The following is a 16795-nucleotide window of genomic DNA, read 5'->3' on the forward strand; positions in this document are numbered from 1 at the left end:
AAGTTCTGTTCTTCCCCATTGACATATATATAATGGAAAATATTAAAATCTTTCGATATAACTGCAGCTATAACTTTATTCTTTTTCACGGAAATGGGTGGGATTTGTAGGCAAAAGAGCCCCCTCCAGAATAGATTCAGCCTACCAAGTTGTAGCTGGGCAGGGTGGTCCAGCCTCAGACCAAGTGGGCCACAACAGTACTTGACACAGAACCTGCAGGCCATATTGTTAAAGTGTTTGCATTATGACTATGTTACTTAATTATATATAATATACAATTAATAGTACTAATTTTTGTTAAATTTAATACACAAACTCGGGCAATTGGTAGATGGAGAGTGCGGAAATGAGGAAGAACCCAGGAATCTTGGGGTATGTGTGAGATCTTTGGCAGGGGGAAGATATAAAGAGCCCTATTTCCATCTAAACCAGGAGCCTATGTTTGTTCTTCCTCACTAGGCAGGTTTTCCACAACTACCTACCTACCCAGATGGCCCCAAATCTCTGCTGCTTCTCCCTACCCCACTGATTCACCTCTGGCAGGCCCTTGACCTACACACCAGGGCCCATGAGGAGTGCCCCCAACTAAGAAGCAGCAGCACTGCCAGGTCTCTGCTGCTCCTGGACTTGGAGATGGCTCTCGCCTAGCCCTTCACTCCCTCCTTCCTGGCACTGGTGGGCAGGGGTAGTGCCAGGTTTAAGGCAGCACAACTGGGTCCCCCACACAGCACCGAGTCAAAGGACACCTCAAAATCTGGTCAGCACTTGCTGGGCTTTGGAAAAGACACTGTCCTAGAGCCCTCCCACCTCCTTTTTAAATCTGGGAAAGCACCCTAGGAGACACTTCCAGTTCCCTGTCCTGCCAGGTGCCACTAAAAGGCCTTGTGGGCTCCAGTGTTGGACCACCTTGTTCCAGGGGATTTATTTCTGAGTAGGTGTGTGTCAAGTTGCACTGCAAATCTGTATGCAGCCTAACTGCAGGGGGGGGGGGGGGGGCGTGGGGAGGATGCATGAAAACGTAGAGTTGGGAGTTGACAGATCTGGTATGGAGAAAAAAGTAAAATTTTGGTAAACGCCAATGAGGATCGTAGAGGGCCATTGACATTTGAAATCTTTCATGTCTTCATCTGCATAGTGTTTTCCCAATGTATGTTGGGTATACACATCTGGTACACACGGTGGAAATTGTGAATGGCAAGGTCAAAGTAAAATAATGCATGTCTACTCTGTAGTAAGCACCATTTAGTCCAATTGATTTATTTCTGCTGTTTTCAGCCAGCCAACAAACAGCAGCAACTGGCTTAGCTTGTGGGCATTGATTACGTCTGCTTTACCTTTATGCTTAATGTCTCTTTGGAATGCCTGCAGTTGGAGCACAGTAAATACAGTGTGGAGGAAAATGGTCCCCGGCCCTTGATGGGTAGGAATTACTTCTCTGATTTTTTTGTTCATTGGATGTATACACATGCATCCAGGCTTGCTCCTTCAGAAAGACTGAAAATGGATTCCTGAGACACTTTTTTAGTGATTTCATACATGATGGTTTGGGGGCATAGTGTTATTACTGCTTAAGAGGGCAGGGGTGCATGGCAATCTGTCTTAAACCAAAATCTCTTGATCAGGCATAAGCAAACTTGGCCCGCCAAATGTTTTGAGACTACAATTCCCATCATCCCTGACCACTGGTCCTGTTAGCTAGGGATGATGGGAGTTGTAGTCCCAAAACAGCTGGAGGGCCGAGTTTTCCTATGCCTGCTCTTGATGCTCTGAAATAATGACTGCATTGCTGGAGGGTGTATTAGAAGAGAGACTGGGTTCTTTGGAGTTTCTGAATCCTTGAAGAGCTTGACCTCTTCCTAACTTGTCAATAAAGAGGCAACAAAAGCAAACCTACAAAATATCAATTTATTTATATAAAATATTTTACACATGAACAACTGTACACATGCACACGCCCACACAATACTTTACCACAAATTTAGGCCAGTATTTTTCTTTTAATTTCATAAATCTAGCACACTAGATTATTTACAGGAATTTACATTATATTTCTTTGAAGACACAATGGGGAAAAAGCTTTGATCATTCATATTATAAACCTTCCATCAATTACAAAAAGAAAGGCAGTCTGAAAAGTATGTATAAACAGTAAAAGAATTTACAAATGGACAAGTTACAAAAGAGTAACAGCCAAATATGCCTGCCATCAACTACATAGGGCTTTTTAAAATCTTTTACCCCCCTCCCAAACCGCAATGCCAATATTAGGACATAGTATGTAGTGGCAAACGTTGCACTCTATCTGTTTTAGTAACTTCTTGCTGGCGATGGTCAGTGAATAACACAACTTTCTCATTGTAGTACTTACTCACTTTTGTGTCTAGCATACTTCTGAGATCAGTACCAAAAAAAAAATGGTGTCCACCTCGACTGCATTGCAAGATACATTTTTTTTTTTAGAAAAATTATCTGGCTGTTGGAATACCAATACCTTTACCGGTGCCAGGACCTACAGAAATATATATATTTAAAATGGCTTGACTGTGCATTCTCTGATTATTTTTTTATGCAGTAAATCTGGCTTTTAATGTACTTGAGAGGTTGACTAGCAGAACTTGTACAGATGTTTAAGAATGCATCTTTGCACAACACTTTCAGACTCCCAGGAATTACATTGGACATTGAACGGAGTCAGCAACACCAATTACTTGATCTTTTAAATTACCAATGTCTCGGTGAAGGATGGAAAGACAGTTGAATACACAGTACATACAAAGTATACGCTGTATAGTTTAGACAGTACAAATCATTTGTGCATTAATAAGGCAAACATCAAGGCGGAATAAACTAGGAGTTTCAAGACCATTTATGTGTAAAGTTGTGGGTAAACGGCAGAAGAGGGATCAAAGAACGATATTTTCTTTCTCCACTTTAAGGGAGGGAAATGTACCAAAATGTATCCAAAGTTGTTAGCTGGAAGAGAGTTGCCTTGCCATAAGATGGTTGGTTCTCGTGATGTTCCTCAATCCCTTCAGTCTTCCCTTTATATATTTAAGAAATGCATGTTGGCAACACTGTGCTTTTTAGTAAGAATGCCACGTTGGTTTTTTCCCCACCCTTTCCCCTCATTTCATTGCCATCTGATTTAAGGAACCCAACCAGTCAGATGTTTCTGCTGATGTCGGAATGTGCTAGGAAATGGCCAGGTTCTCTATAGAAAGAGGTTCAGAATAGTCATGAAAGCCCTAGTTTTTTTTTGAAGTTTTTAATCATTTTATTTTGTTGTTAAGGAAAAAAAAAATACATAGATCTGAAGCTTTATAGGTTGTCCAGATGAACACGAAATCATTTCACTGCACCAAGCTTTTTCAGAAGTTTCTTCCCTTTGGAAATCAGCCCCTTTTTCTTTTTCGAGGACAGTTCCCTGCCTCGCCCGGGACTACCAGAACCCACAGATGACGTAGGTGACCCCGTATGGAGATGGACTGTGGGGGATGGTGCTCTCCTTGGTGATGTACCTGTATTCTCAGGAGGAACCTAGTAGGTACATTGTTACAGTTTACTGAATGAAAGCCAAACAACAAGAAAGTTGGTAACATATTTTTTTTGTTAAAAGCTTTTTTTTTTTTTTTGGACAATCCATTTTTTTTCCTTTAAAGTATGCCACACAACAGATTTAGCTAATTTACCAAAGTAGTGAGAAAAACAGCATATACAGCTGAAGGGTTGGATTTGGTTTTTGTTTTTTTGTTTTGTTTTTGGTAAAATAAATTAATACTGCTTATTTTTACCAGGTGACTCAGAACTGGATTATGGCCAAAATTAAAATTGCCTTTTCACACTGCGGTACTCTTGGTGACCCTGAGCACGTGAGAAAATTGAACTAAGTACTACAAATGCCAAGTTCTATATATACACCAGCCAGTTTCCACAGGGAATCGCCAATTGTGGAGATAATATAATCAGAGGTTCCACCCCCCTTAATTTTTGAGATCCATTGGACACTTTTTTTTTTTAAAGACAAGCAATACTGTATATACATATTTTAATAAGATGGCACACTGGTTGAAAGAAAAAAAGCTAAAATGAACCTTAATCATAATCAAAGAAAGCTTCATGATCTTCGATCTTTTTGTATACAATAGGATTGCCTGTAAAATGTCTGGTACAGGGAATGAATACTTCATTGCACAAAGTGCACTGATATGTATGAAACTCACTCGAGAGTGAAAACTAGTGCGACCACACCAGTCGCAGTGCTTGCTTAATCCTTTTAGCTGGCCGCCAATTCTTTCTGGCAGCTATGACACTTGGGTGGTCCCCACTGTATCCAGAAAATCTAGATCAGGATCAGTTTAATGAATGGAACTGAAATTGGAAGAAAAGAGGTCACAAGCTTACTTTGATCTCAAATCAAGGTCTTTGTCTAATGAAGAAAACAAAAAAAGAACCACTTCGTAGAAGCACCCCCAACTTACACCTGAAGATACCATATATATATTGAGCTCTAATGCATTCATTCATGAGTTTGAGCTGCACGTCTATGTCAACTGTTATTGCATTGATAAACCAAAGAGCCGCCGAGTTCTTTGCAAACATGGGTGTAGGACTGTGCTATTGGAGAGTTTGCATTATTATTGAATGATGACTATGGAGAAGATACTGCCATAGGCAAACTTGGGGTATCATTGACCAGCAGAGGAACTTTTAAGGCAAACAGTTTAAGCAGATATTTGAGGTTTATGTGTTCTCAGATAAAACCGTACCCCTTTCTTTTCATCTACCATACTGATCTGCTTACAGTGTTACACTTATTCAAGGGTGGGTCTGTTTTGTGCTTTTACCCCCCCCTCCCTCTCCTGGAGGTGGGGGGCTTTCCTCCCAGATTGGCTAACAATGCAATATGCAGCTTCTCTTTGGAATTAGACACTAGGAACACTTTTTTATGCAAACAAACAATACGTCCAGTAAGAAATATGTTCCAAATGTTAATTATTATTTTTTTACGAACATGAGCCCTGAATACAAGGAGAAAGAAAACAGTGAGACAAGTCAATCCTGTTGACATTTTATGACTATATAGATCCTAGAAGTTGAGACTATTGTTTTTTTTAGAAAAATAAAAAGGAAAAAAAAATACACATAGAAGGAAAGTCTGCAACCAACCAGGGCTAATGGTTTTGGAGACATATTTCTCTCTCTGCACATTTAAGTGCTAAGACAGCTGCATTAGATAATGCCAGCTAGCTTGAATTGATATTTTTACTGGTATCTTCAGTTGCTCACTTACGTGAAGGCTACATTGCCTTTTTTTAAGGTGTGAAATGAACACTCTTCTTCTGTTCCCAAGCAGATGAGCAAAGAAATAAAAATATACATAAAATATAATATATAAAAAACTGCAGTGATGAAAGAAGACAGAAGTGAGATACTACACATGAATACTTCAGAGATGGGCACCTTTGTGGGATACTTTCTAGCAGCGGGGTTGGGGTGAGGACTTTGAATGGTTTGAGTTTATGGTCTAGGCAAGCTTGCTGGAGCATGTCCCTTCCTTCCCTTCCCCCCTCCCCCTTGTCCTGTGTTGCATTTAACGCTATAGCATACCTATATTCTGCAGCTGTTAAATAATTGCAAGGCAGAAAAATGCTTGAAAAGCTAAGCTTGCATCGCAATGAACCAAACACAAAACGAATGGTTCGTAGCTAAATGTCCATGACACTATTATACACACTAGTGGAAGAACAAGTTATTTCTGTGTTTTATTGGCATTTCCCCCGCAGCATGTCCTAAAAACAAAAAAGTGGATTTTTTAAAAATGTTGACAGATGATACTCGTAACTAAATCTGATATGAAATATGGGGGGGGGGGAGGAAACAAAACCAATAAATAAATAAATAAATGTGTTTTGTTTTTTTGTTTTTCAATGCTTGCTTACCCTTTTTGCTTTTGTACGAATTGGCGTATCTTGAGCATATCGTGCTGGGGCATCAGACAAGAAGACGTCTACATCATCAGGCACTTCTTCAAGAAAGTTTGAAGGAACCAAACCCTTCTGGCCATTAAGTTCACCCTGGAATGCAAGCGGGTGAGGTGGGAAGTGATAATCCATATTTAATGAAAAGAAATCTTCCTTGCAAAAAAATAATAATATATCCACAAATTCCAAAAATGGTTTTCCAAAATAGCTGACAGACAGCTAGGCTTACAAGTTCAAAGACACGGACCAAAAGGGAAATTTACTGGGAGGGAGCGAGAAGCAAAGAAAGGTAGGTATGGTCAGGAAAGGTATGGGGTGATGAAATATTATTTAAAGGGGGAAATTTACGAAACTCCGAGACCAGAGGGGGAAAAAACGGTGTAAGAGGACTGGAAGAAATGTAGAAACTATTTAAAACTATGTGAATAGATAGGCAGTTGAAATTGGAATCAGAGGATATTTAAGGCCACAGTAATGAGAAGTTAAGATAGGACAATTAGGACATAAGAAATTAGAATTGTGTGATGCTTTTTTAATTGGGAATAAGATTTAGTTAAATGACTGCTGCTACAACAATGGATACAAAGTGTTTGGAATTTGAAAACTGAGACTGCTGAGATTTCCCTTTGGGGATTAAGTGGGCAGAAAATATCTCCTTTTAAAGTTTTGATCTTTACACTCTGGCTTCAGGAAAAATGGCGATGGGAAATTTGGACTGACGTGGGAAACGTGGGAAACAATTGAAACAAAGGAAGGAAGAGACAGGAACTGAAATTTGACACCCACCCTCTCCTCCAAAATGCTGGACTTTGTGCTCGAACTTGTTTTGAACTCTGGTCTAAAGGAGGAAGAAATGTTTGCTGTCTTGAGGCTGGAACTGCTTAATCGGAAACTGCAAGTTTTGAGTGGGATTATAAATAAAAAGAATTTACTTCCCACAGAGGAGGCTTTTCAAAAGTTTTACACAATGGAAGAAAACCTTGGCAGAGAGTTAGGAGGGGTACTTGAAGGATGGTTTGAAATGGCTGGGCGACTCCGGGAAAAGGAACCGTTTTCTGGGGGTGGCAGCCCCGGAACGGGAAAATTTACAATATCCAGACCCCGAGGTGGGAGCTCGGGGGCATGGGACATGGAATTAAGATATTTACATGAAGAAGAAGTATGGTACAAAGAAACGGAGGAGCCTAGAAATGGTGTGATGTGTACCCTGAAACTTGATGCAAGGTCTGTTGTGAATACTGCCTGGATCTGTGGACATTTGGTAAAAGAAGACATCTCAAGGAGTGGTTCCGGCGAAAGACAGAGAAAGACAATGGACAGAGGGGGTGGTGGTGGTGGGATGAAGTACTAAATGTAAAATGCAAATGGTCTGTTATGGTATCTGAAATCTGAGAGTGAAGCTTGTTAATTATAAGTTTATTTTGAACAAGTAAGGGGATATTGGATTTTAAGTTAAAGCAGCATGATAATGGACAGAAGAAATAAGTTTAGTTTTTATAAGAATATTTTGTCAAGATTTACGATATAATAGGATGATGAAGATAATTGTGTTATCTTTAATCTGAGTTAAATTCTTTTTTATAGAGAAAAGGTGTTAAGAAAGTAAAATATGGATTTAAAACCGAAGGTGAAGAGGCAGGGGAAGTCAAACGTCAAGATTCGGAAATAGAAATTTTTTTTTGCTAGGTATATAAACAAGAAGAAGAATCCTGGCATTATGTGTATTTGTAATTGTTTTGTATTTGTAGGTGTGGTTCTGGGTTTGTGTTGTATTATGAAAATGCTAATAAATTCTTCTAAAATAAATAAATAAATAAATGATTATTGTTTGTAAAGATTAAGATTCGAAGAGAAGGAAGATTTTACAATGTCATAAAGTTACTAAAGAAGATTAGAAATGAATGCAGAAGAGAGGACGTGAGGAGGTCCCTAAAAAAATGTTAAGATAAGGACAGTTAGATAAGTGTTTGTTTAGATTTTTGTAGTTTTGTAGTTTCTTTTTTGTATTTTGTATTTTGTGTGTGTTTTATTGTTAAAATTTAATAAAATTTTATTGGAAAGAAAGAAAGGTAGGTATCGGTTGTTAGTTACAAGTAGGGATATATGAATCTGACTTGTTCAGTTTCCCAGTTTCCCCAGTCTTAAGCCCAGTTCTCCACTTTTCTGCATTTTAAAAAAAGTCCTCGTGAAAATCCAGTCGCATTTTGGTATGTCATTCTTGCAATAAATACTCCCAATTTTTTTGCATTTTATGAGCGTCTTTGCTCATATATGCATTTTAATTTTCATAGAATCTTAAGAGTTGGAAGGGACCCAAGGGTCATCTAGTCCAACCCTCTGCAATGCAGGAATCTCAGCTAAAGCATCCATAACAGGATATCCATTTGTTTTGTTAGAGGACTGCGTGGCAAAATTTGAAGAAGTGTAATTTTGATTCGTGGGTTGTTTCAAGAACTGAATTAGGTAGGTTCGTATGAAAACAGAAACTAACCCTACTTCCCTGCCCCACCCTAGTTTCAGATTGTAATGACCAGCTGGGATGGAGTGTCCCTGCTTCCCTTCTTTTTCCTTGATCCAGTGATAAACTAGGAAACCTTAGTTAGAAGCAAGGCTTTCAGAGCCATGTGAGGCATTAACACTACTTTCTCACTTATGAGCAAACCACAGTGAATTGCAGATCCATATGAAAAGGGAAATAATGTAGAAAGTTAAAAGTGGCAGATGATCAAACGGGTGGATTACTGAAGTACCTGTGACTAACTCACTAGTTTGCTACTCTACCTTGAAGCTACTCCTCCAGGATATGCATCCCCTTGTGTAAACATCAGAGATCTTGCTCAGCGTGCACCTCCAAATTCAGGGTTGTGTATATAACAGAGATCCTTCTAATTCCTGGATCCAGCAAAATCACTTCCTTGAATCAAGGATTCAAATTCCTGAAACGACCAAGCCAGTTTCCTGGTAATGGGCCATTAAGGGAACAAAGGAAGTGGACCTGTGCCAGAGGACAAACGGATGGCTGCCTCAACTAGGATAGTTAAAAGGGCAGGGGAGAGTTGTCGATGTGAGCTGGAAGCAAGAGAGAGGGCCATGATTGATTTCTGTTTGAATCCAAGGCTGCGGGCTCTGGGAGAAACAAGAACTTTTTGCGGTGCTGATGTGAACCTCTCCATCATAGGCTGAGTTTGTATATACCGTATTTTTCGCTCCATAAGACACACTTTTTCCCTCCTAAAAAGTAAGGGGAAATACCTGTGCGTCTTATGGAGCGAATGGTGGTCCCTGGAGCTAAATTGCCCAGAGGCCAAAAGCAGATTGTGCTTTTTATTTTACAAAGAGAAAAGGGGGGGGGGGTTGAAAGGACCCAGCTCAGCAGCTGATCAGCAAGAGATCAGGAGAGAGATAAGAGTCCCGGCTCCCTTTCAGCCCCGCCCTCCTTTGTTGAATGTGCTGCAGAGGGAGGTTGTTTGTTTCCCCAGCGACATGTGACTGGCTGATTAGATTATCTGTCTGGAAACAGTAGAAACTGCTCCCTTTCCTTAGGATTTTTCAGAAATGTGAGTTGAACCCCATAAAAATGGGGCTTTTCCTCTTTGCTTTTCCCCCTTTGCAAAAAAGCTGCAAAACTTTTAGCTGATCCTCAAAAAAACCCAGGGCTTTTCCCTTTGCAAAAAAGCTGCAAAACATTTAGCTGATCCTCAAAAAAAACCACAGGGCTTTACCCTTTGCAAAAAAGTTGCAAAACTTTTAGCTGATCCTCAAAAAAACCAGGGCTTTTCCCTTTGCAAAAAAAGCTGCAAAACTTTTAGCTGATCCTCAAAAAACCAGCGCTTTTAGAGGAGGAAAACCAGAAAAATATTTTTTTTTCCTTGTTTCCTCCTCTAAAAATGAGGTGCGCCCTATGGTCCAGTGTGTCCTATGGAGCGAAAAATACGGGTATGTGTAAATGAACCACATATCCTAGAGACAACATGGTCTCTGCTCTGCCTCATTCCAAAGGAAACAAACCCTGTGGAAGCGCAGGGAACTTAGACACAGATCTAAGGAGCAGGGCCTCTCTAGTTTTGGAATCCACTATGTGGGATGCCTTCCTCACAAGCAAGCCCTGACAGTTGGGTCATTCAGGGCAGCAGGTTGAAACTTGGCTCTTTTCTTGGACCTGACTGATCAGGTGTGCTTGCTGTCCTCCGGCATTTGTGGCTGTTTCCTCTCTGTTCTATGAGTTTCTGCTGGATTTGAACTGTAGCTTGTTTTTTTTTGGGGGGGGGGGGTCCGCTTGTTTTTGTATCTGAGGCCTTAATTGGAAAAAGAGCTTCACTAGTCTTCTCTTGCTGGTGTATACAAAGGCAGGGAAGGCTCTCTGCTTCCAGGGGCACTCTTGAAATGAAAAATAGAAAAAGGCTGTTCTTGGTTTGCAACACCCTGAGTGGAAGGAAGTTTTGCTGCCAATGAACGGACTCAATACTGCAACTGGAAGTGGAAAGAAATAAACAGGACACTTACGTAATAAAAGCCATCTTCATCAATTTCTCCAATGACTGTTATAATGTCTCCTGTACAAAATGTTAGCTCGGCCTGTGGAAAGAGAATAGAGGACAGCATCGTCAGGTTTTGCAAAGCAGGGTTCAGTTTTTGACGCTGCCTCTTTCCATATGAACCTACCCGGACCCTGAGATCATCTTCTGAGGCCCTACTTCGTGTGAGAGGTTCGGAGGGTGGCATGACGAGAACGGGGCCTTCTCTGCAGTGGCTCCCCGCCTGTGGAATGCTCTCCCCAGAGCAGTTCTCCTGGTGCCTTCATTATACACCTTTAGGTGCCAGGCAAAAACGTTCCTTTTTAACCAGGCCTTTGGTTGACCTGGTCAACATCCCATACCCTTTTAAAATGTGGCTCTTTTTCGGGGGGGGGGGGTATTATGTGGGTTTTTGCTTTTATTTTTATTTTATATACTGTGATCTTTTTATTTGAACCACCCTGAGACCTCAGGGTATAGGGTGGTATATAATTCTAATAATAATAATATATAATAATAATAATATAGATAATAATAATAATAATAATTTTTTAAAAAAAATGTAAAAAAAAATTCCTTCCAGTAGCACCTTAGAGACCAACTAAGTTTGTTCTTGGTATGAGCTTTCGTGTGCATGCACACTTCTTCAGATACACTGAAACAGAAGTCACCAGACCCTTATATAAGTGAGAGAGTGAGGAGGGGTATTACTATCATACCAAGAACAAACTTAGTTGGTCTCCAAGGTGCTACTGGAAGGATTTTTATTTTTTATTTACATTTTATTTTATTTTTTATTATTATTATTATTATTATTTATTTATTTATATACCGCCCTATATTTCCAGTGTAAGCGCCATGATTATTTTGGACTTCAGTTCTCACCAAAGAAGGCACAAACCAGCCCCCAGCCCCTGAATCTGTGGTATTCAAGGTGTGGCCCCCCCCCCACTTGTTTTATGCTGCCAGCTCCCATCAGTCTCAACCACGATACACAGTGGGTCAGGGATGAAGGGTACTGAATTCCAGCAACATATGGAAGGCACTAGTGTCACAGTGCTGTCAGGCAAGCAATGTCCAGAGTGAGGAACAAACTCTTTATTGTCAAACGTACGCTTACAAGTTAGGAAAAGGCATGTCTAGCAGTCCTACATGTCTCAGCTACTCCTGGGTGGGCACAACAAGGAGGCCCCAACCTCGGGCTTACATGTTTGCGTGCAAGCAGACGGAGACTGTGCCTGCGTGCAACCTGCTTCTTCTGCTCCTCCTGCTTCATCCCTCTCCTGGTCCTGGGAGACAGGGGAGCAGGAGAGGCAGGCACAGGAGGAGGAGGTGGGGAAGCCCTGGACTCTTCACTTTCCAATCCTGGACGCCCCTTCTGCGTCTGACTCTCATCTCCCAGTTTTACAGGTCCCCCCCAGATCACTGATCCCTTCTTCCAAGTCAATCTCCACCTCCGCTTCTGCCAGCGCCCACTTCTCAGCACCTAGCCACCACTCCTCTGTGTCCAGCCAGTCCCTGACACCAAGCTGGATACCCCCATCCACCCTCAAAGGATTCAATTCTTTCTGTATCCGTGTATCCATCAGGTTAGAAGGAAGGGTTTTGGTGTTGCTTCGATGCGTACCTCCACGTCAACATTAGAGAGCTCTCCCTTGGATCGTAGTCATATAGTGCCACCATTCTCCTGGTTGATGCTGCAGGCTGACGGCCGCTCCTCCTGTTCCTTTCTGTTCCAGCCAAAAGGAGGAGAAGCTATCACAGTTACTTTGAAATATATGTCACCACCATGCAACTGTTACTAAACAACCCCACTTGAGACCTTGTTCGCTAGCAAGTCACTGATTTTAAAATGGACACAACGAAACCCCGAGCAGGGCTAATAGGTACAGTTCCAACTCTGAGGTTGGCTTTGCCTTTTGATAGTACTGTTCAGATCAGCCTTTGCCAACCTGGTGCCCTCCTGGCCTTCTTGGGAGTTGTAGTCCAAAGCCTCTGGAGGGCACAAGGTTGGCAAAGGCTGGTTCAGACTGCCAGGGACATGGGTTTCATCTGTATCCAAACCACTTCTGCCAAATGGACTGCTCTCCTTACTTAGCAACAGAGGGTAGAAGAACATAGGAACACGAGAAGAGCTCTGCTGGATCAGGCCAGTGGCTAGTCTATATCAGGGTCCTGTTTTCATAGTGTCCAGGAAGATGCTCCCCCATATAGCAGCTTACAACATATGCTTGTGGTCTTCAAGAATTGGAAAGAACCACAAGTGGTCCATGGATGCACCAATGGTGGTTGGAAGCTACCGCTAAACGAAGCTAAAAGTCAGGGTTCTGAATTCATCTTGATTTAAGCCTCTGCAAATAGATCCTGTTAACACCTTTGCCAGGTAGAAGAACGAAGGCTCCTTCAAGACCTTTCATGCCACTCTCTGCAGTAACAGAAACATTTATTTACACCAGAAATATACACATTTTCTCAATGAGTGACAAGAGCAAACGTGGTTTGAGCAAACGCTGCAATGTTTAGACACCGACATTAAACATTTCTCGGGGAAAGTTCTGGAATGGCTTCTAAACGACATGAATGGTCCTTGCAACTGATGGATCTGGCAAAGGAAAACCATGTTTGTTTAGCATCAGTATCTCATGAAAGATGTTTTCGAGCAGATAGTGAGGAACAGTATGAAAACTGATGAAAGGGAACTTGGGACAGGGACTCCATGTCTGATGGACCAAGAACATCAAGGATGAGGAACGTCTGGGATTGGTATACTTTTTTTGTAAGAAAGAAAGGAATGTATAGCATCGCACCACACCACCTGGGAGCTGGCATTTCTTTGGAGGAGACTCAAGTCACAGCTGGAAAGAAGCTGAAATCTTGGTTTGGCTAGCAACTGAGCTCTGGTCCCTGTAGATGTCAAGGCAGCCCTAAAACATCTTTGAGCAGCCTTTATAAGAGGCACCAGATCCCTTTTAAAGATGCACAAAAAACTGATCCCCAGTTGGAACGAGAAGTCAGGTTGTTTTCCCCTGGAGCTGAACCACTATTTCAGATGGTCCAAGGTGCTGGTTGTAGCACTTCATGATTGATGGAGAAAAATAACCAGTCTCAGCTGTGCAAAGGATGCAGGAAAATAGGGACTGGGGGTGGGGTGGGGAGGATGCTCAAATGAAGGAGAGGGTTTGCGAGTTTAAAGACTCCTTTTCTCATCACATCTTGTGTTGCCCCTGCTCTGAAAGAGCTGCCTCCCTTGAAGATGCAGACCAGGATCCAAAAGAAGAATGAAAGTAGTTCCATGAAGCCACAGGTGTGTATACCTTGTGCTGCTTTCATCAGCAGTCCCTTCACAACACACAACAAAACCACCCTACACACTTCTACGGATATACCTTATGATGCTGGCGGGGTACATGGGATTAATTTGCTAAGCCTCAAGACTTTCCCCAGGGCTGTGTGTATTCCAAATATTCATGTCTGGAAACCATTCATTCATTCATTTATATTCTAGAAATCTCAATTTTCATTTACTTAAATAAAAAAAAAGTCTAGTCCTTATAGTTGTGGATGTGATCAGTGCTTGGTGAAAGTGTAGAAGGCCTTCTCTGGCAGTGGCAAGGAGGTAGTTTCAGGGCTTAATTTGTCCTCCTTGCTCCTTGCCCAACATCTCCAGAGCAGTACAGAAAAAAAAAAATCTCACACCTTCTATCATCAGGGAGTCCTTACCAACATTAACGGGTCGGATGAAGGCCGGTGTACCTCAGAAGGTGATGTACTTCCCTTCACCAGAGGCTTTTTTAAAACAGAGGTGGGTTGGCCATCCGTCAGGGATCCTTTAGTTGTGATTCCTGCTTTGCAGGGGGGTTGGTAGGTGACCCACGAGGTCCCTTCCAGCTCTACAATTGTCTGATTCTACTGTGGAATTCAGTGGGGGGGGGGGGTATTCTAGGCCAGTAGCTTCCAAACTTCCTCACCCCCCAGACCACTGGAGAATTGTTTACAAGACCATATGATTTATTTTCCTGCCAGGGCCGGCCCACCCATGATGCAGGGTGAGGCAGCTGCTTCAGGCGGTGGAAATGGAAGAGGCAGAACTTCCTTGAGTCCATCCCACCGTCACCCGCAGAAACACCCGAGGTGAGGGAGGCTTTAGTTAGCAGCAGCTGAACGACAAAACCTTCTGCTGCCCAGCTTTCAGTGTACCCACCCCTAGGGGCAGAGAGGGACCAGCCGAAAAGCTCTATGGAACTCCATTCTCCACGAGGCTCTTAATCTCAGGGTTGTGGGTTCGAGCCCCACGTTGGGCAAAAGATTCTAACTCGGAACTCTAAAAAGTAGCCAGCAGAGCTGCACAATGACCAGACCAGAGGCACCTAATGAATGCTTGCATTTTATAGGTGAGGAACACTCTTTCTGCTGCCAGTATCTGATGGGATGCCTAAAAGGAGTATCAAACAAGCCAGCTCAAAGCACTTTGCTTCGTCAACAGCTTGAATCAGGTTGTTGGGTTGGGGGTTGGTTAGTTGGTTGGTTTTAAGCACAGACCTCTTTTGGACTTCTGGACCTGCGGTGTGCAGAGTGTGAGCTCTCTTTGAAACGGTTTGCAGTTGACTTCAGGAAAAGAACAAACAAAAGAAGAGAAGATATGAAGCTGTTAAGAAGGAAGGTATGGCACTTTCAAAATATGGACTTTCAGGGACCAAGACCAGATGGGTGGCAGTGCAGCACCTGTTGAGTTCATTTTAACCATCCCATGTGTTTGTCTTTATCACAGAGCCATTGTTGCGCTGAGGGGGGTGCCAGCCATGTGTAATCCAGCATGGTCAAGGGGGTTGTTTGCTTTTCCACGTCCTCAGGATCAAAGGAGACCCCAGCATGAACAACAGAGGATCAAAATCAGATTCCAACCCACCTCCCCAAACCCCTTTCAGGCCAAAGGGGTGAAATCATTATACTTCCTTTAGAACAACAAAAACGTAAGGTTCTTGGCCAAACTAGCCACAAAATTAGCTGCATGGAAAGCGCACGTTTTTTGTTTTCTAAATCAGCAGCTGCAGCGAACCCATGCATTTGAAGCACATTTCCTGCTCTTCTGCCAAAAAGAACTTTGGGAACTGTAGTTTGCCAAGGGTGCTGGGAATGTATCCCCACGAGGAGTAAACTACAGTTCCCAGGGTTCGTTGGGGGAGGTCAGGTGCTTTAAATGTGTGCAGCCAGCCTCTTTCCCCCTCTGCTGAGAAAAATAGATGGAAGCTGTTGTTTGCCTTCCAAGGAAAGCTCCTTTTGGTGCCCCCTTGGGGAGGGCGCAGTGCGGGGAGGACCGAGACTTAAACCCCCCATAGTCCCGAGACAGCTCAGGCTGTCGCACAGCTGCTATTTACGTAACTGAAGAATGTGCACGTTATCAAGCAATTAACATTAAATCTAATTTGGCCCTTTGCTTCTCTAGTTTTTGAAACTTAGCTTATTCTGAAGACTACTTCAGTTTCCTACACAGTGGTGACCTGCCTGGTCCGGAATATTGTGCGATTCAGGCCATGACTCAGAGCTGCAGGCAGGGGTCTCTGATGGGAATAACAAGCGGAGTGACCCAGATCAACCGGCAATGCAGAACACGCCATGCAGACTCTAACCATTCGGAAGATAGACATCTTTAAGCTGATGAATTGTTGGCAGTGGTTGTGTTTTAAAGGTCTCAGTAAAGGTACCCCTGACCGTAAGGTCCAGTTGCGGATGACTCTGTGGTTGCGGAGCTCATCTCGCTCTATAGGCCGAGGGAGCCGGCGTACAGCTTCCGGGTTATGTGGCCAGCATGACTAAGCTGCTTCTGGCAAACCAGAGCAGCGCACGGAAACGCCGTTTACCTTCCCGCCGGAGCAGTACCTATTTATCTATTTGCACTTGGTGTGCTTTCAAACTGCTAGGTAGGTAGGCAGGAGCTGGGACAGAGCAACGGGAACTTCACCCCATTGTGTGGATTCAAACCGCCAACCTTCCAATCGGCAAGCCCTAGGCTCAGTGGTTTAGACCACAGCACCACCCGTGTCCCAAAGGTCTCAGTAAGGGATGGACGGACAAACATTTCTATTTGAGTTTTGTTACCTCTTATTTGTGTTCACCAGGAGTGGGGAGCCTCAAGGCCAAGGGCCAAAGACCAGCTCCCCCAGGTCTCTCTATCTGGAACTCGGCAGTCTCCTCCTGCCACACCCACCCACCCCAGGCCACACCCACCCACCCCAGGCCACACCCCTCACAGGCCCTGCTTGGCACCCAGTGTTTTTGCCTGGCTGGAATGTGTCCTTGAAC

At 42.9% G+C, this 16795-nt stretch overlaps 1 protein-coding gene across 1 annotated transcript in view; it reads right to left on the reverse strand.

Annotated features, from left to right (window-relative positions):
- Positions 1-1891: 1891 nt before the first annotated feature.
- Positions 1892-16795, reverse strand: part of RIMBP2 (RIMS binding protein 2) — a 276015-nt gene continuing 261111 nt past the window's right edge. The window contains 5 exon segments of the mRNA XM_033174379.1: positions 1892-3537; positions 5940-6074; positions 10485-10556; positions 12123-12139; positions 12142-12225. Of these exon segments, the coding sequence (XP_033030270.1) occupies positions 3346-3537; positions 5940-6074; positions 10485-10556; positions 12123-12139; positions 12142-12225 (500 nt within the window). The 3' untranslated portion in view covers positions 1892-3345.

Source organism: Lacerta agilis, chromosome 17 (genome assembly GCF_009819535.1).
Source record: "Lacerta agilis isolate rLacAgi1 chromosome 17, rLacAgi1.pri, whole genome shotgun sequence".
NCBI classification, from domain to species: Eukaryota; Metazoa; Chordata; class Lepidosauria; order Squamata; family Lacertidae; genus Lacerta; species Lacerta agilis.